The sequence below is a fragment of the Sinocyclocheilus grahami genome, unplaced genomic scaffold, assembly GCF_001515645.1.
Source record: "Sinocyclocheilus grahami isolate Dianchi unplaced genomic scaffold, SAMN03320097.WGS_v1.1 scaffold85.1, whole genome shotgun sequence".
Classification (NCBI taxonomy): Eukaryota; Metazoa; Chordata; class Actinopteri; order Cypriniformes; family Cyprinidae; genus Sinocyclocheilus; species Sinocyclocheilus grahami.
In genome coordinates, this window is record NW_015505264.1 from 2,464,947 (window position 1) to 2,483,489 (window position 18,543).

The following is an 18,543-nucleotide window of genomic DNA, read 5'->3' on the forward strand; positions in this document are numbered from 1 at the left end:
AACATCAAATATGCATCAACGTCTAGTCTCACATCTCACTGTCGCCTACATAAATTCAAATGTATTAAGCTAGGGAAAAAAAGTGCACACACACACACACACACTTGAATCTCACACTTGCAGGATGTCTGCTGCGATGACTGAGTGATGTTGTAACACAGCACCAGGCATCTGTCTGATGAAGGTAACGGATCTGTTTGGCCATTGCTCCCAGCTGGAGGTGCTCTCTGAGAGGGTGCGTACAAAGTATACAACTAGCTTTCTTTCCCTCTCTTTCTTTTTACTACTTTCCTTTGGGCTTTTCTCTCAGTTCATGACCTAATTGTTATGACAGGACAAAGCAATAAGCAATACATCTTTTCCATCTGAGTTTTTGCGAACGTGACAAGCAACAGTATACTGTGAACATTTTTTTTTTTTCTTTTTTCAAGGTTCACAAACTTTGGAACAATAAACTTTTACAGTCATAAATGGTTACTGGATAAAGATATTTTAAAATAAAATATATATATTTTTTATTAAATTAATAAGGCATATATTTTTAAAAAATCAATATCTTTGGAACAATAAACTTTTACAGTCATAAATGGTTACTGGATAAAGATATTTTAAAATAAAATATATATTTTTTTTATTAAATTAATAAGGCATATATTTTTAAAAAATCAATATAAACAATTATATTAAATTAATAAAAAATAAATAAATGAAAAAAATTAATTAATAAATTCAATAACCTAAATTTGTTAATTATCTTAATTACATTTTAATACAATACATACATTTAATACATATTTTAATTATATTAACAATTACAAATAAATAAAAAAATCAATAAATTATTAATAATTATTAAAATAAATAAATAAATAAATAGTAAAAATAAATAGAGTTGGGCATAAATTGTATAATTATATTATATTATTTCAGTGTATACATTTTCCAATGACTTTTTAAGATGCAATTACTTTTTTCCATGCTCTGTATGTTGCTCATCATTTTCATTTTTAAATTGTGCTCCACATGCACACAGTTCTGAATACACGTTATTTTCTATTTGGAACCAAAACACATCTGTTGTGTGAGGACTGGTTAGGACATTGATATCCTGAAGTCAGTATATCCAGTATGGTCTCTGTTCTGTTTCCAAGGAACCCTTTAAGAAATGAACAATTTCCTGTTGCATTCCTAGAACTGAGCAATGTTATTGATTTTCTCAGAGTTTAGGGGAAGTTTTACTGTGGATATATTAACCGATGCAGTTCATCTAATCTGTGCATTACTTCTAAAATAAATCAATATTACCCAAAGAAAAGCTGAATGTATGGGAGTGGTTTTATCTCAACATACCACCAGTCGGTGATAAAGATCTCCTCCTCTGCCTCCTCCAGCGCATTTGCCACGTCCTCCATGTACTGCTTCCCATTCACATACCTGGAACACACACCCAGCCAGTCAAATCAATGGGTAAGGCTGATAGTGTCAAGCTCACACTCTTGCTGATTCTCAAACTTAATTACATCATTATTCAGAGAACAAGCACAACTAATAGGGCTTAATGCTGCAACAATGAACAACTAATCATCTGCCCAGACCAGCAGTGAAGCTGCGCCCCAGATACAATCTCACTCCTCCACGGGGTCAAAAGAGGATGGAGTCTATGGTTACACTTTCCCTCTCTTTCTCTCAAGTTACTCCTGCGAAACAGGCTTCACCCGAAGACACAGCGGCAGACGGCTGAAGCTTTCACATGTTTATCTGTTCTGGGAAACCTTTGAGACCTGCTTCTGCTAGATGCGTTATTGATTTTCTCTGCATGGTTTTGAAACATATTACTGTAGCTGAAAACAAATAATAATAGAATCAGTACAATAATATAATACAATACACTAGCTAATATAATTTAATAACTTAAAACTAAAGCTAAAGGTTGCTTTGGTTTGCTTAGTAAACTGAAAATATAATAAAAAAAAAAAAGATATAATCAGTGATATGATACACCATAATATCATATAACAATGCAATAGCTACTATATTATAATAAAATGTAAAACTGAAGCTAAATGTAATTTAATACAATAATGTAATGTAATCAGTAATATAATATAATAGTAAACAAATAATTATAATTTTTTTCAAGAAATAATAATTAATATAAAATATAAATAATCAAATAATATAAATAATCATTAATATAATACAACATAATGGCTAATAAATTATATTTATATACACACACACACATACACATATATATATATATATATATACACACACACACACACACACACACACCATATGATTATTAACTTATTGATAAAAGGATAATATATATTATAATCTACTAATGAAGGTTTAATCATTTAAGTTTAAATAAACTAAAAGTTTTAATAAGCTATTAGTTAGCTTTAGTGTGCTTTGTAAACCCAAATCATCCTTTTTTTCCAATAAATAAATAATAAGTAATATTATATATATATATATATATATATATATATATAACAATTTTATACAAAGAGTTTTAATAATTTAAGTTTTAATACGCTAAAAGTTAGCTTTAGTGGGCTTCTAATTTATTTTTTTAATAAATAAATAATAATATATCATACGAAAGCTAAATGCTAGCTATTATTTGACATTTTCTGAAGAAAATGTGAGTGGTTCCTGCCCGTGTAAAAGGTTTAGTGGGAGGTATCCAAGGTGTTGCTAGGTGGTTGCTTATTGGCCCAAATCAAAAGTACCCACCCCAAAGCATCCATGGTATCAACTTTTTAGCGACTGGATGCATGTACAAAGCAGTATTTACCATTTAGATGGGATATTCTTCTGTTCATTGGCGAAGGATCCAAAGCGGTGATCTTTAAGGAAATTGCTGCCATACTTGCGCACAAAATCATCGACGGCCTGCCCCCACCAGCGGGCGTGACGGTAACTCGTGAACTTCAGCACCAGAGTCCTTTACAAAACAAGAAGCTCTTTCACTTAATCAAAAAAAGTCAACATTCTGCCTCAATGAACATGTGTGTTCACACACCTGGACAGACAGTCTACGCGGACACCATGCTTCGTCTCAGTGTCTTTAGTTTCCATTTTGATGTCGAACACCTTATCCACTAGCAGGACAAAAGAGATGGCACCCGAGTCTGGCTTCATGAGGACAAGGAAAGAGTCCTTCACCACCATCCAGCTGTAAAGACCAACAGTAAGACAAAAAAGGGTCTTTACTTGAAAATCCTCTTACTGTATTTAAAGCAGGGTAAGTTGCATGGTGATTGTTTTGTATAATTTGAATATGAATGACACCCCACTGACCGTTTAGACCAGCGGTAGCACATTTTGCTGTGGCCACAGCAGTTCAGTCCAGGAATACGGTGACCCCCTGACCTTTTGAGAACCATGCCCTCCCTGGGAAGGAAACAGGGTCACAAAATGACACAAAATGCAATAATGATCTATAAATAATTATTAAAACATCATTATTAGTCAATAAATGAAGACTCTTACAAGCCTTTTGGTCCCAAATCATGAATGAAGGACAGCTGACTCACATCAATGAATTCCATCTATAGTACAAAACAGGACAGGTTGTTAATGCGTGTAATTCAAGAAACGACATATGGACTGAAATATTGTACATAATCTAAATAAGCACATACTGTTGCATGGTAGTTTCTATACATTGGCATTTTTAGCAGCTTATTCAAGTAGTCTTCAAGTTGCCTCTGTAAAGAAAATCACACTAGTCAGACACCAGTCATATGATGTTGTCAGCAGAGTATCAGTGAAACAGGAAACTGACTTTTCGACTAGACACTTGCTCTTCCCTGGCCAGTTCTTCACCTCCTCCCCGGGGTAGACTTGGCATGTTTCTTTCAAGGTTCCTGTTTATAGTGTGCCTCCGCTCCGCGTGACTATTATTGACCGAATGAAAAAAAGACAGCAAACACACAGCAAGGATGTTTTAAATTGATTGAAAGTGACAGTAAAGACATTTGTAAAGTTACAACATACTTCTATATCCAATAAATGCTGCTGAACATTGTTAATAAGAAGAAATGTATCTGGAGCACGAAATCAGCTGATTAGAATGATTTCTGAAGGATCATGCGAGACTGAAGCCTGGAGTAATGATGCTGAAAATTCAGCTTTTCCATCACAGGAATCAATTACAGTTTAAAAATAGTTACCAAAAAGAAATAAAAATCTTAGACTTCAGACTTTTGAAAGTAGCGTACATGTAAATTATATTATGTACATTATATAATAGAATATACATTTACATCATTTAAATTAATATTAGTCACCTGCGGGATGGCAGTGGAATTCTGAGGAAGGTCTTGTAGGTGCGTAGTTCCCTGTGAAGATCCACAAAATGTTTCTCCTTCCTTTTTATCAACCAGGTGAAGTTTCCGTGTCTCATCTCTATCTTAAACACTGCAGGAAGCGCCTGGATACATGAACAGCCAATAGAAAAAGGGATAAATAAAATAAATTATTTTGTGATTTACCCTCGTGTTGTTAAAAAAAAAAAAAAAAAAAAAAAAACCCTGTATGCGGTTTTCTGAACACACAAAAAAAGAAAAATTGGACAAAAAAAAAAAACAACAACAACAACAAACATGTAAAACTATAATATGGAATATAGTTCAAAAGTTTTATGGAGCACGTTTTGCTTTTTATTTGCATGGTGCTTTTATTGTGTCTTTTTGGACCTTGACAGATGGTCACCATGGTCATTGTATGGAAAGAGTAAAGTAAAGTAAAATAAAAATAAAAATAACAGCATTTGTGTTTGGAACAACATGGTGGAGGGGGCATAATTAATTATTTCCTAAATATTTCAACTATTTAAACATTGAATAAACTAGTTCTAAAAACGAGGGATGGGTCTTCATTAGATTCATTAAGAGGGCCTTTTGTCATTATTCTTCTGAAAAACTATGTTGCATGTGCCAAGTATTTTTGTATATAGTGCCCAAATCTCCAGGGCAACATGTAAATTGCCTTGGCAACCTCTAAATCTCCCGGGCAACAAATATACCTCCTCAGCCCACATACTAACACTTCATGAAGGGGAGCGGGAGTGGGAGATCTCACCTTAGAGACACTTCTCTGGGAGGTGATGTTGAAGCGATCCTGTGCAGAAGTGAAGCGTTCCACCTCCAGGATTTTGGCGGTGATGGGAAGCGCAGTAAGAAATACACGTGCCCCGGTCTCTTTAAAGCCTATTGTTTTATACACAGCTGAGAAGGGGATGCGGTTTTCTGTGGAAAAAATATTTCTAATTAATTTCTGACAGTTATTTACACTACTGTTCAAAAGTTTGGGGTTGGTAAGATTTTCTTTTTTTTTTAAAGCGGTCTCTTATGCTCATAAGGGCTGTGTTTATTAATCAAAACTACAGTGAAAAAGGTAATATTGTGAAATATTATTACAACTAAAAAAAATATTATTTTATTTGAATATACAGTATATAAAAATTTAAATGTATTCCTGTGATGGCAAAGCTAAATTTTCAGCAGCGATTACGGTGTCTTTAGTGTCACATAACCCTTCAGAAATCATTCTAATATACTGATCTGCTGCTCAAGAAACATTTCTATTATTATTATAATTGTTGAAAACAGTTGTGCTGCTTAATATTTTTCTGAAAACCATGTTTTTAATGAATAGAAAGCTCAAAAGAACAGCATTTATTTGAAATATGCTTTATATAAAATTCACTGTTACATCGGATTCATTTAATGCACCCCTAAGTATTAATTTCTTTAAAAAAATAAAAAATAAAAAAAAAACCCTAACCCCAACTGAACTCAAATGGTAGCATATAGCATATATCAATTATGATTTATATAGATTATTTTAGAAATGATTTCATGCTGTTGTTTCTTTTACCTGCACTGTTGGGGTCCTGGCCGTCAAACTCCTCTTCCCCATCGCCAATGTCGAGTTCTCGTGTGTCCAAGTTCTCCATGATATCCGTCATATCATTGGCCACCAGATGCAGGGTGCTGACCGTGGGTTCTTGCTGTCGCAGCATGGCTAACAATCGGCCTGCCGGCCAGGGCACTCCTTTAAGACACACAAAACTTTGTTTAACAGGAGAAATGAGGAAGTATTAAAACTGTTTGCTTTTGAGAAAAAGCCATAAATCTTTCAAACATTCATGGAATGGTATGAGATATGATTGTTTGAATATTGCCTTCACAATAGGGAATGTCAAACAAACGTGTGTGTGAGCATGTGTGGTGTGACTTGTTTTTGGAGGAGGTGGAACGAGGATTAGAGCAATTCATTCAGACCTAAACAGGAGACAAATCCCTGCTGACCATAAAAAGTTGAGAACTAAATTAGAGACAGCAGTCTGCATCCTGTTCCTCTTTCCTTCTAACTGCTCACAAAAAGGTTTGAGAAGCATAAAGGCATCACATACAAAACCAAAAATCCCCCTTTTGTCCAGATAAGCTGCATGTGCCACAACCACACCATTCATTAATGTCACAACAAACCTCACCTTTGGCCTGTGCACATTTACTTTACACAAAAATGAGCGTTTTTTAGATTGAAGGTAACTTATTGCCTATTTAAAAATCACTGAAAATACATTTTTGTCCATAACGGTGTCATAGTACATAGTATTCAGCAAGGACATATTATGAAATATCTAGGCCTATTTATAATGAATGCTTTTTTCTATTCATCAAAACAATCCTGAAAAAAAATGTAGCACAGTGTCCACAAAAATATCAAGCAGCATAATCGTTTTCGACATTGATACTAAGAAATGTTTCTTGAGCACCAAATCAGCATTTTAGAATGATTTCAAAAGGCCCATTTGACACTGAAGACTTGAGTAATGATGCTGAAAATTCAGCTTTTCCATCACAGAAATAAATTACATTTTAAAAATGTATCAATTGTAATATTATTTAACAATATTACAGTTTTACTGCATTTCTGATCAAATAAATGCAGCCATTAGGAGCATAAAAGACTTTTCAACAGTAGTGTATATTGTAATGTATAATGCACATCTTCCATTTTCATATCATGTTTGATTCATAAGAAATTCATCAGGAAGCTCTGGTGGAGATGCCACTTTTGTCTTACTAGGAAATGGCACGTCACATCTCTGTAAAATGAAGGAATATGTCAGCACGGAATTAAAATCATTCACTAATTCGCAATGATCACTTAAGACTATTGTTTAATCTAGACCTCATATTGAACAACATTATGATTCCTTTAACACTTGACATGCTGTGTGTGTGTGTCATGTGTGCGGGTCTGTGGTGTCCAGCTGAGTGTTTCGCTTGTCTATGATGGAATCAAGCTTGTTAGACACTCTCAGAGTGAAGTCCTGTTGAAGCGCAACTCTTGTTTCCATGGATGTGACCTGGAGCCATCAAAGCCCATTATAATCATCACATCTTCCGGAATAGTTCAGACACTTCTCTGCTGAATGAGCTGTTAGCTGACCTAAAGTGAGATTACAAAAAAAAGTGGATTTTCGTAACCACAAAAGCAGGATGAAAATAGATCTGCCCTTACAATAGATCTGAGATGATTCTCTGATGCAAAGGCTCTTGAAGAGAAGCTCATTTTAAATAACAAAAAACTGCAGCATCACATCAACCTGGGCTCGGGTATCGAGATATATTTATACATCATCTGAAAGCTGAATAAATAAACTTTCCATTGATGTATGGTTTGTTAAGATAGGACAATATTTGGCCGAGATACAACTATTTGAAAATCTGGAATCTGAGTGTGCAAAAAAAATCTAAATATTGAGAAAATCGCCTTTAAAGTTGTCCAAATGAAGTTCTTAGCATTGCATATTACTAATCAAAAATTAAGTTATAATATATTTAGAGTAGGAAATTTACAAAATATCTTCATGGAACATGATCTTTACTTAATATCCTAATGATTTTTGGCACAAAAGAAAAATCAATCATTTTGACCCATACAATGCTTTCTTTGGCTATTGCTACAAATATACCCCAGCGACTTAAGACTGGTTTTGTGCTCCAGGGTCACATATGCTTCTTGTGATAGGACTTGCTATTGCCGTGCTTTAAATGAAGCAGAGACTCAAGTCTGTATGGTTTTCTAATCCCGAGTTTTGGCATAAGTACACTTAAGTATAATAATTTTTATAATTCTTTTCATGCTATGGCCAATAAATGGTTGATATAAAAATTCTATGCTATTTTGTCTAAATAAATAAAAAATAAAAACACTAAACTTAATGCAATCCTTTTAAATACTTCAATAGGCATCACATTATAAAAAGGATATTAATTTAGAGATTTGCTAAAAGGTTACATTTATTAATGTAACATTAAATTATTATTTAATGTCTTTTAATAGTCTTTTTTTTTTTAAACTAAGCATTAGATGACAGCAAAGATGATCTAATTGTAAGAATAAGGAAAATGAGCACGCACGATTAAATATCAAAGATCAACCTACACTGTATAGGTCGATAAATATGATCTGTAATATTGGTTGATATTGCATACTAAATCTCAAATTCTGAAAAACACAAGTGTATCTGCATCTGTGGACTAAATTTGTTTCAAGGAGGCTTTGAGCTGTTTGAGAGATCTTGCAGCATTATCGCTGAATTGGCTATCGTCCACCAATTCACATCCTGGTATGCAAAAAGAAAAGCTCAATTTGGTAAATGTAGGCTCATATTACAGTGATTATATAAACAGCTGGTTGCTGTGGGTAACAAGAGTTAAAACAGCACGCTTGCCTCGGTAACAAATCACATAGGATCAGCGCCATGAATAATGTTCTAAAGCAGTAAGACGTCAAACATTAGACAAAGTTTTCCCTAAAAATCCTCGTAAAAGCCACAGACACGATGTCATGTGTCATATGTGAAGGTCAAAGACTTTATTCAAATATTCCTTGTTTTATGTAAATCAGACAGTCAAATAACCTCGAGTTCCAGTGCACAAATACACACTTCTCACATTTGAGGAACAAAGGACAGCTTCAATAGTCAGCAAAACACTAATTCACGCTTCTCGTACTGCCACTCACTTTCACTGAGAAAGTTTCACCTCCATCAGAATGTGGAAACAGTTCAGTTCTGATAAGATGAGGAGCTCAAACACACATTCCAACAGGTGTGGAAACATCCTGTGGTTTTTTACCGAAGGCGGACGGTGATAGATCGGCTCAAACTACTACTTAAAAATAAAGGCGCTCGACCGCAGATCAGCTTCAAAAGGCACATTCCCACCACTACAATAAAAACACCCTCAAGCTCTTGACGCCCAACCTCATGCTGCTTCAAGGGTCAAAATGAAGCACACTGAAGACTGTTTATCTAGTTGATCTAATCCAGAAGGTACATCACATACATTCAGTGGCCTGAGTCCATTTCGAAGGCGTTTAAAACGTCTTGGGAACGAATTATTGCACCGTACTCAGGAGTTCGTTGAAAATCATGCACATGTGCTACAAACATGACTGATAACTAAATCATGTGGCTTGATTTGGAAGGCTGTGCTATTCATTCTCTAAGCAAGCAGGTTTATGATTTTCTACCTGTGAGACAATAAATCGAATGCTAAAATCAAATAGATAAGGGATCCGAAATAGGGTTGTGCCCTAGACGATAGTATCGTGTATTGACCATAGTCAGAGATGTCGCCTGTGGCTGACGATGATTATTATTATCAGGCTAGTATTATTATCGAATTAATACTAAGGCTCATCTGTTCCATCGTATTTTTTTTACAGTGTTGTGCGTTATAACCAATCACACATGATTCTGTTGAGTTTATGAATACAATGGCCAACTCAAGGCGTTCAGATCTTTTTCTTGTTCAGTGCATGCTCTCGCTGACTGAATTCCACTCTCTTGCGAATTCTCTCATGATAAACAACCGAGTACAGATGTACGTGCGATGTAAGTATAAGAGATTTATTCATAATACAGTAACGGGAGTGCTTTTTAAAGTGTATAAACTCGCACTACACGTCAGTAATGATGTACTTTGATAATGTAAATGTTCTTCGCACGTTTTCTGTAGATGCTGTTTGAATAACCAAGGAAATGTAAGCACTAGAATTAGTAACTTACAATGTTTCTATGAAATTATTACCACGAAATACAAATTCAGTCATATTAATATATTTTATGACATGGCATCCTTATGCTACTTTGACTAAAAATATATAATGTGTTGTTATAGATTACACGAACATTTGGCTGCTTTTAGCCTTAGTTGGTTACCTTTCCAGCTATGAAACTAAATAAATAATTAAATCATAATATCGTGTATCGGCAATCTCACAGGCTGACGAAAGAATGATATGACTATGGAGCATATCGCCCAACAACACTAATACAAAACATATTTAGGGACCAGAATATCATAGACTTAACAACCAAATAATATCTTGATAAGCACCTCCCAATCAAGAACACCTCTGCTACCACATTTTGTCAGGAACCACCTAGAAATGCACTGCAACCATTTATAAAAATAAAATGCTTTGCCAAACTAGATTGTTTTTGCTCCAATGGGACTATCCCTGTAATTAATGCACAGCCAATAGTGCTCGTTGAAAGGTATCTGTTTAACTGGCAAGTGACTGAGTCTTTTCAAACATAGTAGCAGGAAAAGGGGCCACTGTATCCTTGTGTGTGGAGCAACTTGATGAAGCATGTACCTCTATAACAGTAAATATGCAGAACAGTGCCGTCGTGCAGAGAGATGACGTTGTTGTGGTAATACCGGTTTGACTACATATTCAAACACAAACTATGACAGAAACACCTACCCTCCTGATACAAACACACTTCCATAAAGGTTCAAATAACATGAAATAGAGACAGGAAGAATGAAAGAATGAATGAGAGAGACCTGACAAAACAATATTCATATTTGGGTCAGGATAGGATTATATTGAGATTCTTTAGGTGTATTGGTGTATTTAGTAATTCCAAACCTGATACTTGTATATTGCAATCGCTCTCATTCAGCACCAAGATTTCTCAAAAAATATGAACTTGAAAAATTGTGGTGAACATGTATAGAATTTTGCAGTGAGAATATTTGTGTACCATTGCGAGATCAAATATTACAATATTATTATTTACTGATATTTGTCCTTTATAACACGCTTACTGTATCACTGTAAAAAAAATTGTACACTTCTATTCATGCTTTATTTTTCACATTTTAGAATAACAGTCATTAAAGCTATAAAATAACACAAATCTAATTACTGTATATATTGACAAAAATGTAAACAAATAAAAACATATGCTTATATTTAATTTTCTTAAAGCTTACATCTATATTTTTGATTCTTTATTGGCCACTTGTAGGTTGTTTCTCAATTAATCAAATTAAAATAAATTAATAAAATAAAATAGTGCAATTTGTATTTGTCTACAATCAAAATTCGGGTATTTCAGACTTTAGGTTAAATGTTCTTATATGATCATGAAACACAAATAGAGTGTGTCCAAACTTTTCGCTGACATTGTGTCTTACATAAAGCCAAACATTGCTAGTAGTGCGTGGATCATTAATTTGATAATTGGTAAAATACCAGCCGTGCTCTGCACAGAAAAAAAAATACTCCAGCAAGCCACATTCGAACCAAATGCAAATATAAGCCAATATTTACCATGTAGCTATATTGCATAAGCCATTGGTGTGACGCATAAGCCACCAGATAGGTGGACAGTATGCACTGTAGGAGGAATACGCTGCTCTCTATGAAGAAAGCCACTTTAAATTTATATTAAATTAAAAATATTTTTTAATAAATATAAAGTCTGCCTATATTACACGTGACTTTCCGAGTGATTCACGCTCTCTCACATACACGTGCGCAAACATCTTGAAGATCACACCCTCTGTGCAAACGCAGATCCTTCTGATGGCTCAGTGTGCATACATAACAGGCATTTTTAGACTAGCAGTCACACATGTTGTAAAAATCACAAGTGACCCCGAGCAGAAGAGTTCCTTCCTCATTTCTGCCTGCATGAAATGCATCTCTCTTTTCTCTTTTAAAAGACAGCAGAGAGATCAGAAAATATCATTTCAACCATTCATAAAGAGGTTTATGAATGAAGAGTATGTCAGTAAATTTGATTGATGTTAAAGAATGTTCACTAACCTGCCCGCACACAGGCAGAGATGCCCCTATCATTTCTGTTATCCTCAGCTTCTTCTTCTCTCCAGAAAAGTCAAACTAAGCAGAAGCGTGTAATACAGTCAAACACACTGATATGGCGCTCACAGGCAAACAGCAGTGTGTGTCAGAGTATATGTTCAAGAATAATGGGGGCTGAAACAGTAGTCACATGCCAAGAGGGGGAGGAGCCTTAGTAGCCTTCCAAGAGATGCACCAATACGCTTCTTATGCCGTATGTTTTGTGTGGGATGTGCTTTTTTATCGCTGACATTTCATGCTCAAAAGTGCCATTTAAGTTAATATTTGCCAGATGATTCAGGGCCACCAACATCTTATATAACACTTATCTCCCTCTCTTATCGCTGAGTGGATCGAGTCTACACACAAACCTCACATTCATCACAGCCTTCATTTGTTTTTATTCGCATTTTAACCCATCAATCTAATGGATGCACACCTGTAGCATTTTAAAAATAAAGCAGAAAAGCAAAAAGCAAAAATACACGCCGCACAGTCCCACATAAAGAGAGTGTGCCGCCCGTGTTTGAAATGGAACACTTGTGGCTCTTTCAGCGGTGATGGAAACCTGAGATACTGTAAAGTAACAAAAACGGCCACTATAGATGGTTAAATGTGATAAAGGATATAACTGTGATGTTTCTTTACACAAACACAACCAGTAGCCGTTGAACAACTCATATTACATTGGATGAGACAACACAACATTATGATAACGTTATATTTAGTCATCAACAATCCCTAAATAAAGTGTCTTTAACTTCTTTTTTTCAAGCCACATTTTAGGGATACATTGTTATATACAGTATATTGTATAAATATGATTAAAATTGTTGTGTTTTGGTCCTGACCTACAGTATAATAATAATAAGTCTAGAACCGTATTATTTACATGCTTTTTGTGATGTCTACATTGCAAAAACGTAAATAAGCATTAAAATTAAATAATATAAATAAATTCAACGTTTTGAGGTCAAAAAGATTTTTTTGCATTACATGATTTCTATTTCAAATATGTGCTTTTTTAAACTTTCTATTCATTAAAGAATCTTGAAAAAATTTATGTATTCCAGTTTTCATAAAAACATTAAGAAATGCTACTTGAATATGAAATCAGCATACTGAAATTGTTCACATTTTTCTGTTGCAGTAATACATCTTCCCATCACAGGAATAAATGACATTTTAAACCATTAAAACATATTATTGCAAATTGTAAAACATATTTTAGAATGTCACTTTATTGCATTTCTGATATAATATGCATAAAAATGTATTAATTAAAATAAATAACAAATAAAATCTTACTGTCCAAATGTTTGAATGGCAATGTACATTGCTGTGAGTTTAATGTGTTAATTTGACAGTTAATGACATTAATTTAAATATTATAATTTTTTAATTATTAAAGGAATAGTTAACCTTGTCATCTTTCTCACCCCTAGTCATTCCAAACCTGTATAAGTTTCTTTCTATTTTGAACATAAAAGAAGATATTTTGAAGAATTCTGGTAATCAATCAGTTGATGGTCCACATTGACTTCCATAGTATTTCTTTCCCTACTATGTAAGTCAATGGGGACCAACAACTGTTTGGTTCTTCAAAATATCTTCGGTGTTCAACAAAAGTAAGAATTGTTTTACAGGTTTGGAAGAATGGCAATGTACATTGCTGTGAGTTTAATGTGTTAATTTGACAGTTAATGACATTTAAATATTATCATTTTTTAATTATTAAAGGAATAGTTAACCTTGTCATCTTTCTCACCCCTAGTCATTCCAAACCTGTATAAGTTTCTTTCTATTTTGAACATAAAAGAAGATATTTTGAAGAATGCTGGTAATCAATCAGTTGATGGTCCACATTGACTTCCATAGTATTTCTTTCCCTACTATGTAAGTCAATGGGGACCAACAACTGTTTGGTTCTTCAAAATATCTTCGGTGTTCAACAAAAGTAAGAATTGTTTTACAGGTTTGGAATGAGATGAGGGCGAGTAAACGATGACAAAATTTTCATTTTTGAGGTGAACTATTCCTTTAATAAAATCATTTTGTTAAAGGAGTCCTATTATGCTTTTTCACTTTTTCAACTTTAGTTAGTCTGTAATGTTGCTGTTTGAGCATAAAAAAAGATCTGAAAAGTTACAAAGCTCAAAGTCCAATTCAAAAGGAGGTATTTTATTTAACAGAAATCACTTTTCAAAAACTACAACGAACGACTCGTTTGGACTACAACGCATGTTTCCGGGATTTGTGATATCATGAATGGGATGAGACCTGGTTGAGCTGCACTAGAGAAGGCAACGAGTGTTATCACTATGTCGGAGACACGCTAGCTTTCCCAAGGCAGACAAACTTAGAGTGGTTACAATCCTCCGGGTTTAAATCGCGCTCAAATTGATTTGATTTTGACGCAATATTTACACTGAAGCTTACAGGCGGCTATGGTAAGGGGCGTGACATTTCCCGACCAGGCGCCAAGTGCTGCCAATCACAGCACACACTGGCCCAGCTAACCAATCACAGCACATTTCGTATTTCAGAAGGCGGGCCTTCATTTGATACAGGAACTATTCGAGCCGTTCATGCCAGACTGGGGAGAGAGGTGTTGTAATAATGTAAAATATGTGAAAAATAATGTGTTTTTCCAAACAACCTAGTATGAGAGCCTGTTCTAGGACACCCCCAAAACAAAATCAAGACTTTGTAAAAGAGCATAATAGGACCCCTTTAAAATAAAAAATATAGTGTAATTGATCAATTCCCTAGGTCTGCAAATAAATTCCATTATAAAAAAAAAATTCAGAAAAAAACTAAATGACAAAAATATGTTTAAAATAAAACAATTCAAATGCTGTAAAATCATTTACTGTACGCATCATGCACAGATCAGAAATTAATCTTCAATTTAGAATCTAAAACAAGCTTTGTTCTGTAGTCATTCCCACCCTTAAACAACATTAGACGGAGCCATGACCGTGTTGATCGGTTTTATCCAGGCACTGTGTGCTGGTGATATACAGTGGGGAAAAAAAGTATTTAGTCAGCCACCAATTGTGCAAGTTCTCGCATGTCCAATAGAACTAATTTTCTAATGGGCTTTGCACACCACTGTCAAGAATTTATTTCCTTATTTTTTTATTGAACATCAATGCACAATGAAGGCATGCTACCAGCTAATGCTCAGAGAGCAGATAAATAAGACACTGCTGAGCACATCCGCAAACAAGCACTGAATCCACACAGAACCATTACTACTCTGTTTATGACTACAGCTAAATTATTCAAACGAGCATCTCCATGTTGTTTGGATCATCATTGCATTCCACTGGTTCCCTAACGAGATTTCCCTAATGTATTATTCTATACAAAATACTGCAGACATGATCATGGGTAAATCTTTGGAATAAGCTCCCTCTAGTTGTCACTGACATGTATTGCATTTTTTATTTCCTCAGCCTACAAGCAAGTGACTTTAATATTGTTAAACTCACTGTGATTTGATTAAACACTGCTTGTGATTTAATTTAACACCAGTTCTGCTAATTGCAATTCTGTCAGCCCTAATAAACATTAGTTTATGCTGCTCAGTATCTGTCGGCTGTTGCTGTTGTATCAAACTAAACTTCTCCTTTTAATGTATCGTTACATCACTTGCTCACCAATGGAATCTCTGCAGTGAATGTCAGAATGAGAGTCCAAACAGCTGATAAAAACATAACAATAACCCACAAGTAATCCACACAACTCCAGTCCATCAATTAATGTATCGTTTATTTAAAAAAAAAACACACACAGTTTGGATGGATTATAGTCATGCGGATTACTTGTGTTGTTGTTTTTAATCAGCTGTTTGGACTCTCATTCTGACGGCACCCATTCAGAGGATCCTTTGGTAAGCAAGTGATGTAATGCTAAATTTCTCCAAAATCTGTTCCGATCAACATCTTGACTGGATGGCCTGAGGGTGAGTAAATATTCAGCTAAATTTTCATTTTTGGGTGAACTATTCCTTTAAACAACTATCCTGGTTTACTCGTAATGCACGACAGCATCGGTTTATTAAGCTAAACTGAAGACAGAGAGACTGAGTGTGTGTCTGGTCACAGGACTTTCATTAAACTGGCAGTCATTCCTGTCTTATTGAAAGTGGCTCACAAATGCATATCAACAAACACTTGGGTACATCTACAAAATCACACGAGCTCTTCAACTCTGTACAGTCAGTGCACTGAATCACTACATCCCCATCCATATTTTGTACATTCTTTCGTAATAAACGATTCTAAATGAAACATAAACAGTGTATCTTAGGATCTACTGCTCATCCTCACTTGAACTCAACTTCCTGTCCCTCGAGAAAAAAAAAGATAATTACACATAGACCACAAGCTTAATTTCCTCTTTCCTCAAGCCCAACGCACATGCTTGGTCATATCACTATTTTTAAAAAAATAGTAAAAACAGAACCACCTCTCTAAGGATTGACCAGAAAAAAGGTTCTCAGAAATACAGCTACGGGCCTAAGGGTTTCATGTGCACTGCAAAGAGGATCCAAAGCATCATCATGCACATGAACCACAATGAGAGCACACGACACCACCAGTGCCACCCAAAGACAGTTTTCTCTGAACTTGCTCATGTGGCCAACATGCAAAAGTGCTTACTCATCTTGTACAACCCCGTGTTTAAAAAACGAGGAGAAAGGGTGATGTCGCTATAGGGGAAAAGGCAGTTTAGCAACTCTTGTAGCTTGGCAACACTTTTATCGATGTAACGTACAGCAGATATGACATGTAGATTAGGCGTCACCTCCTGTATAACAGCAGCATTATCATCTGACAGCTCTGCTGTAATCAATGGACCTGTCATATCTCATGATCCCCGGCTGTAGTACTCAGAAACCACACCGCGGGTCAAGGAATGTGCAGTAGTACACAATTATGCTCTACCCAGTACATACACACTATCTAATGTATATGTGTGTTCTTCTCAGAAGTGGAAGTTAGCCTCATTAGGGTACAAAGGGTAAAATACAATGTGAAACACACGTCAAACACCTTCCCACTAAGTCAACCAGACACTCCCATTCTGTCCCGAGATCCTTGAGGGGATCCTACTGATATGACAAGAAACAAAATGGACCACACACAGACACACTTTACAGGACTATGCAATACAAAATTATTATAATAAAATCCATGTCTATATAAAGGTTAATTTGCCGATCCTAAACTAGATTTTGTAGCAGATATTAATCTAGGAAATGAAGCACTCATCACATATTTTTGGGATAAATCTCACAAAATCAGCCAGGAATTGTCCAGACCACAATCCACAGCCAAATCAAATGGGAAAAATAAATAAATCATAAAATAAATCATAAAAAAAAGTAACATATGCAATGAAATAAATAAATTTGTATTTAAGGCAGTACAACAAATGCTATCATGATATATGAATATTATCTATCTATATGTACGCGTATATGTATGTATGTGTGTGTGAGATATATATATATATATAAGAACTTTTAACATCCATGGAACCTTTCAATTGTACAAATTGTTCAATTGTCCTTTATGAGAAAAGGTCCAAAAGGATGCAGGTCCTAGAAATGAGGTTCCAAGAAAATATTAACATACAATGAAGCACACACAGCTTTCTCTTCTGTTTGTTAGCATTTATCTTAAACCCGTCAGTCAGTTGTAGCAGCTATTGTAACTAAGGATCAGTTCTAGTCTCTGAAGTTGCCCTGCAGGTACAGCAGGTTGTTTGCCTTGCAAAATCAGTGGGTGTGGGCAATCGAAACATAACTGCATTATTTGAAAGGTGTCACACTCAAGTTCTTACTGTAGCTAATATACACACATTAAATCCCAATGTGATTCTTTCGTACATTCATCTGATGCGATGCAGTCCAGAAGCAATATTTGGCTGCCACCTTCTGTAGCAATGCGTTTCAAACCTGTCACTCTACAGTACACTGCATAGAGCTCTAGCCTTGTACTCAGCCAAGATGTCATTACTTTTTCGCGTGTTTAAACCTTCTCAGATCATTTCTACCCTCAGAACAGTCTTATTTAGTCATATAAAGTAACATTAACATACCTGCTAAAGAACTGAAGGCACGTCCGCGCTGTTGTGAATCTGCTAACGTTACTCAAGTACAAAGTAAGCGCTAGAGGAGGCGAACGCGGATCATCTGGCTCGCGCTTCCTCTTCTGCACTGTTGGACCCGCCCATTTAAATGATGCATGGACGTCCACACCCGCAGAGATGTTATTAATAGTATTAAAAATAACCACTAGAATGTTCACACCCTTATATTTGTTTTTA

At 35.1% G+C, this 18,543-nt stretch overlaps 1 protein-coding gene across 2 annotated transcripts in view; it reads right to left on the minus strand.

Moving 5' to 3' along the window:
• pld1b (phospholipase D1b) overlaps positions 1–18,412 on the minus strand; it is a 34,287-nt gene extending 15,875 nt beyond the window's left edge. Inside the window, exons 1-11 of one of the 2 annotated variants that reach the window (XM_016274263.1) lie at positions 18,316–18,412; positions 5,896–6,072; positions 5,098–5,264; positions 4,305–4,447; positions 3,800–3,911; positions 3,657–3,722; positions 3,505–3,563; positions 3,313–3,405; positions 3,035–3,187; positions 2,807–2,956; positions 1,351–1,434 (exon numbers count right to left, since the gene is read on the minus strand). In XM_016274263.1, coding sequence (XP_016129749.1) covers positions 1,351–1,434; positions 2,807–2,956; positions 3,035–3,187; positions 3,313–3,405; positions 3,505–3,563; positions 3,657–3,722; positions 3,800–3,911; positions 4,305–4,447; positions 5,098–5,264; positions 5,896–6,040 — 1,172 coding nt within the window. In that variant the 5' untranslated portion in view covers positions 6,041–6,072; positions 18,316–18,412. Of the gene's footprint in view, positions 1–1,350; positions 1,435–2,806; positions 2,957–3,034; positions 3,188–3,312; positions 3,406–3,504; positions 3,564–3,656; positions 3,723–3,799; positions 3,912–4,304; positions 4,448–5,097; positions 5,265–5,895; positions 6,073–12,165; positions 12,285–18,315 lie in introns of those variants that run through there. The other variant, XM_016274264.1, reaches the window with a different exon arrangement.
• Between the last annotated feature and the right edge of the window lie 131 nt (positions 18,413–18,543).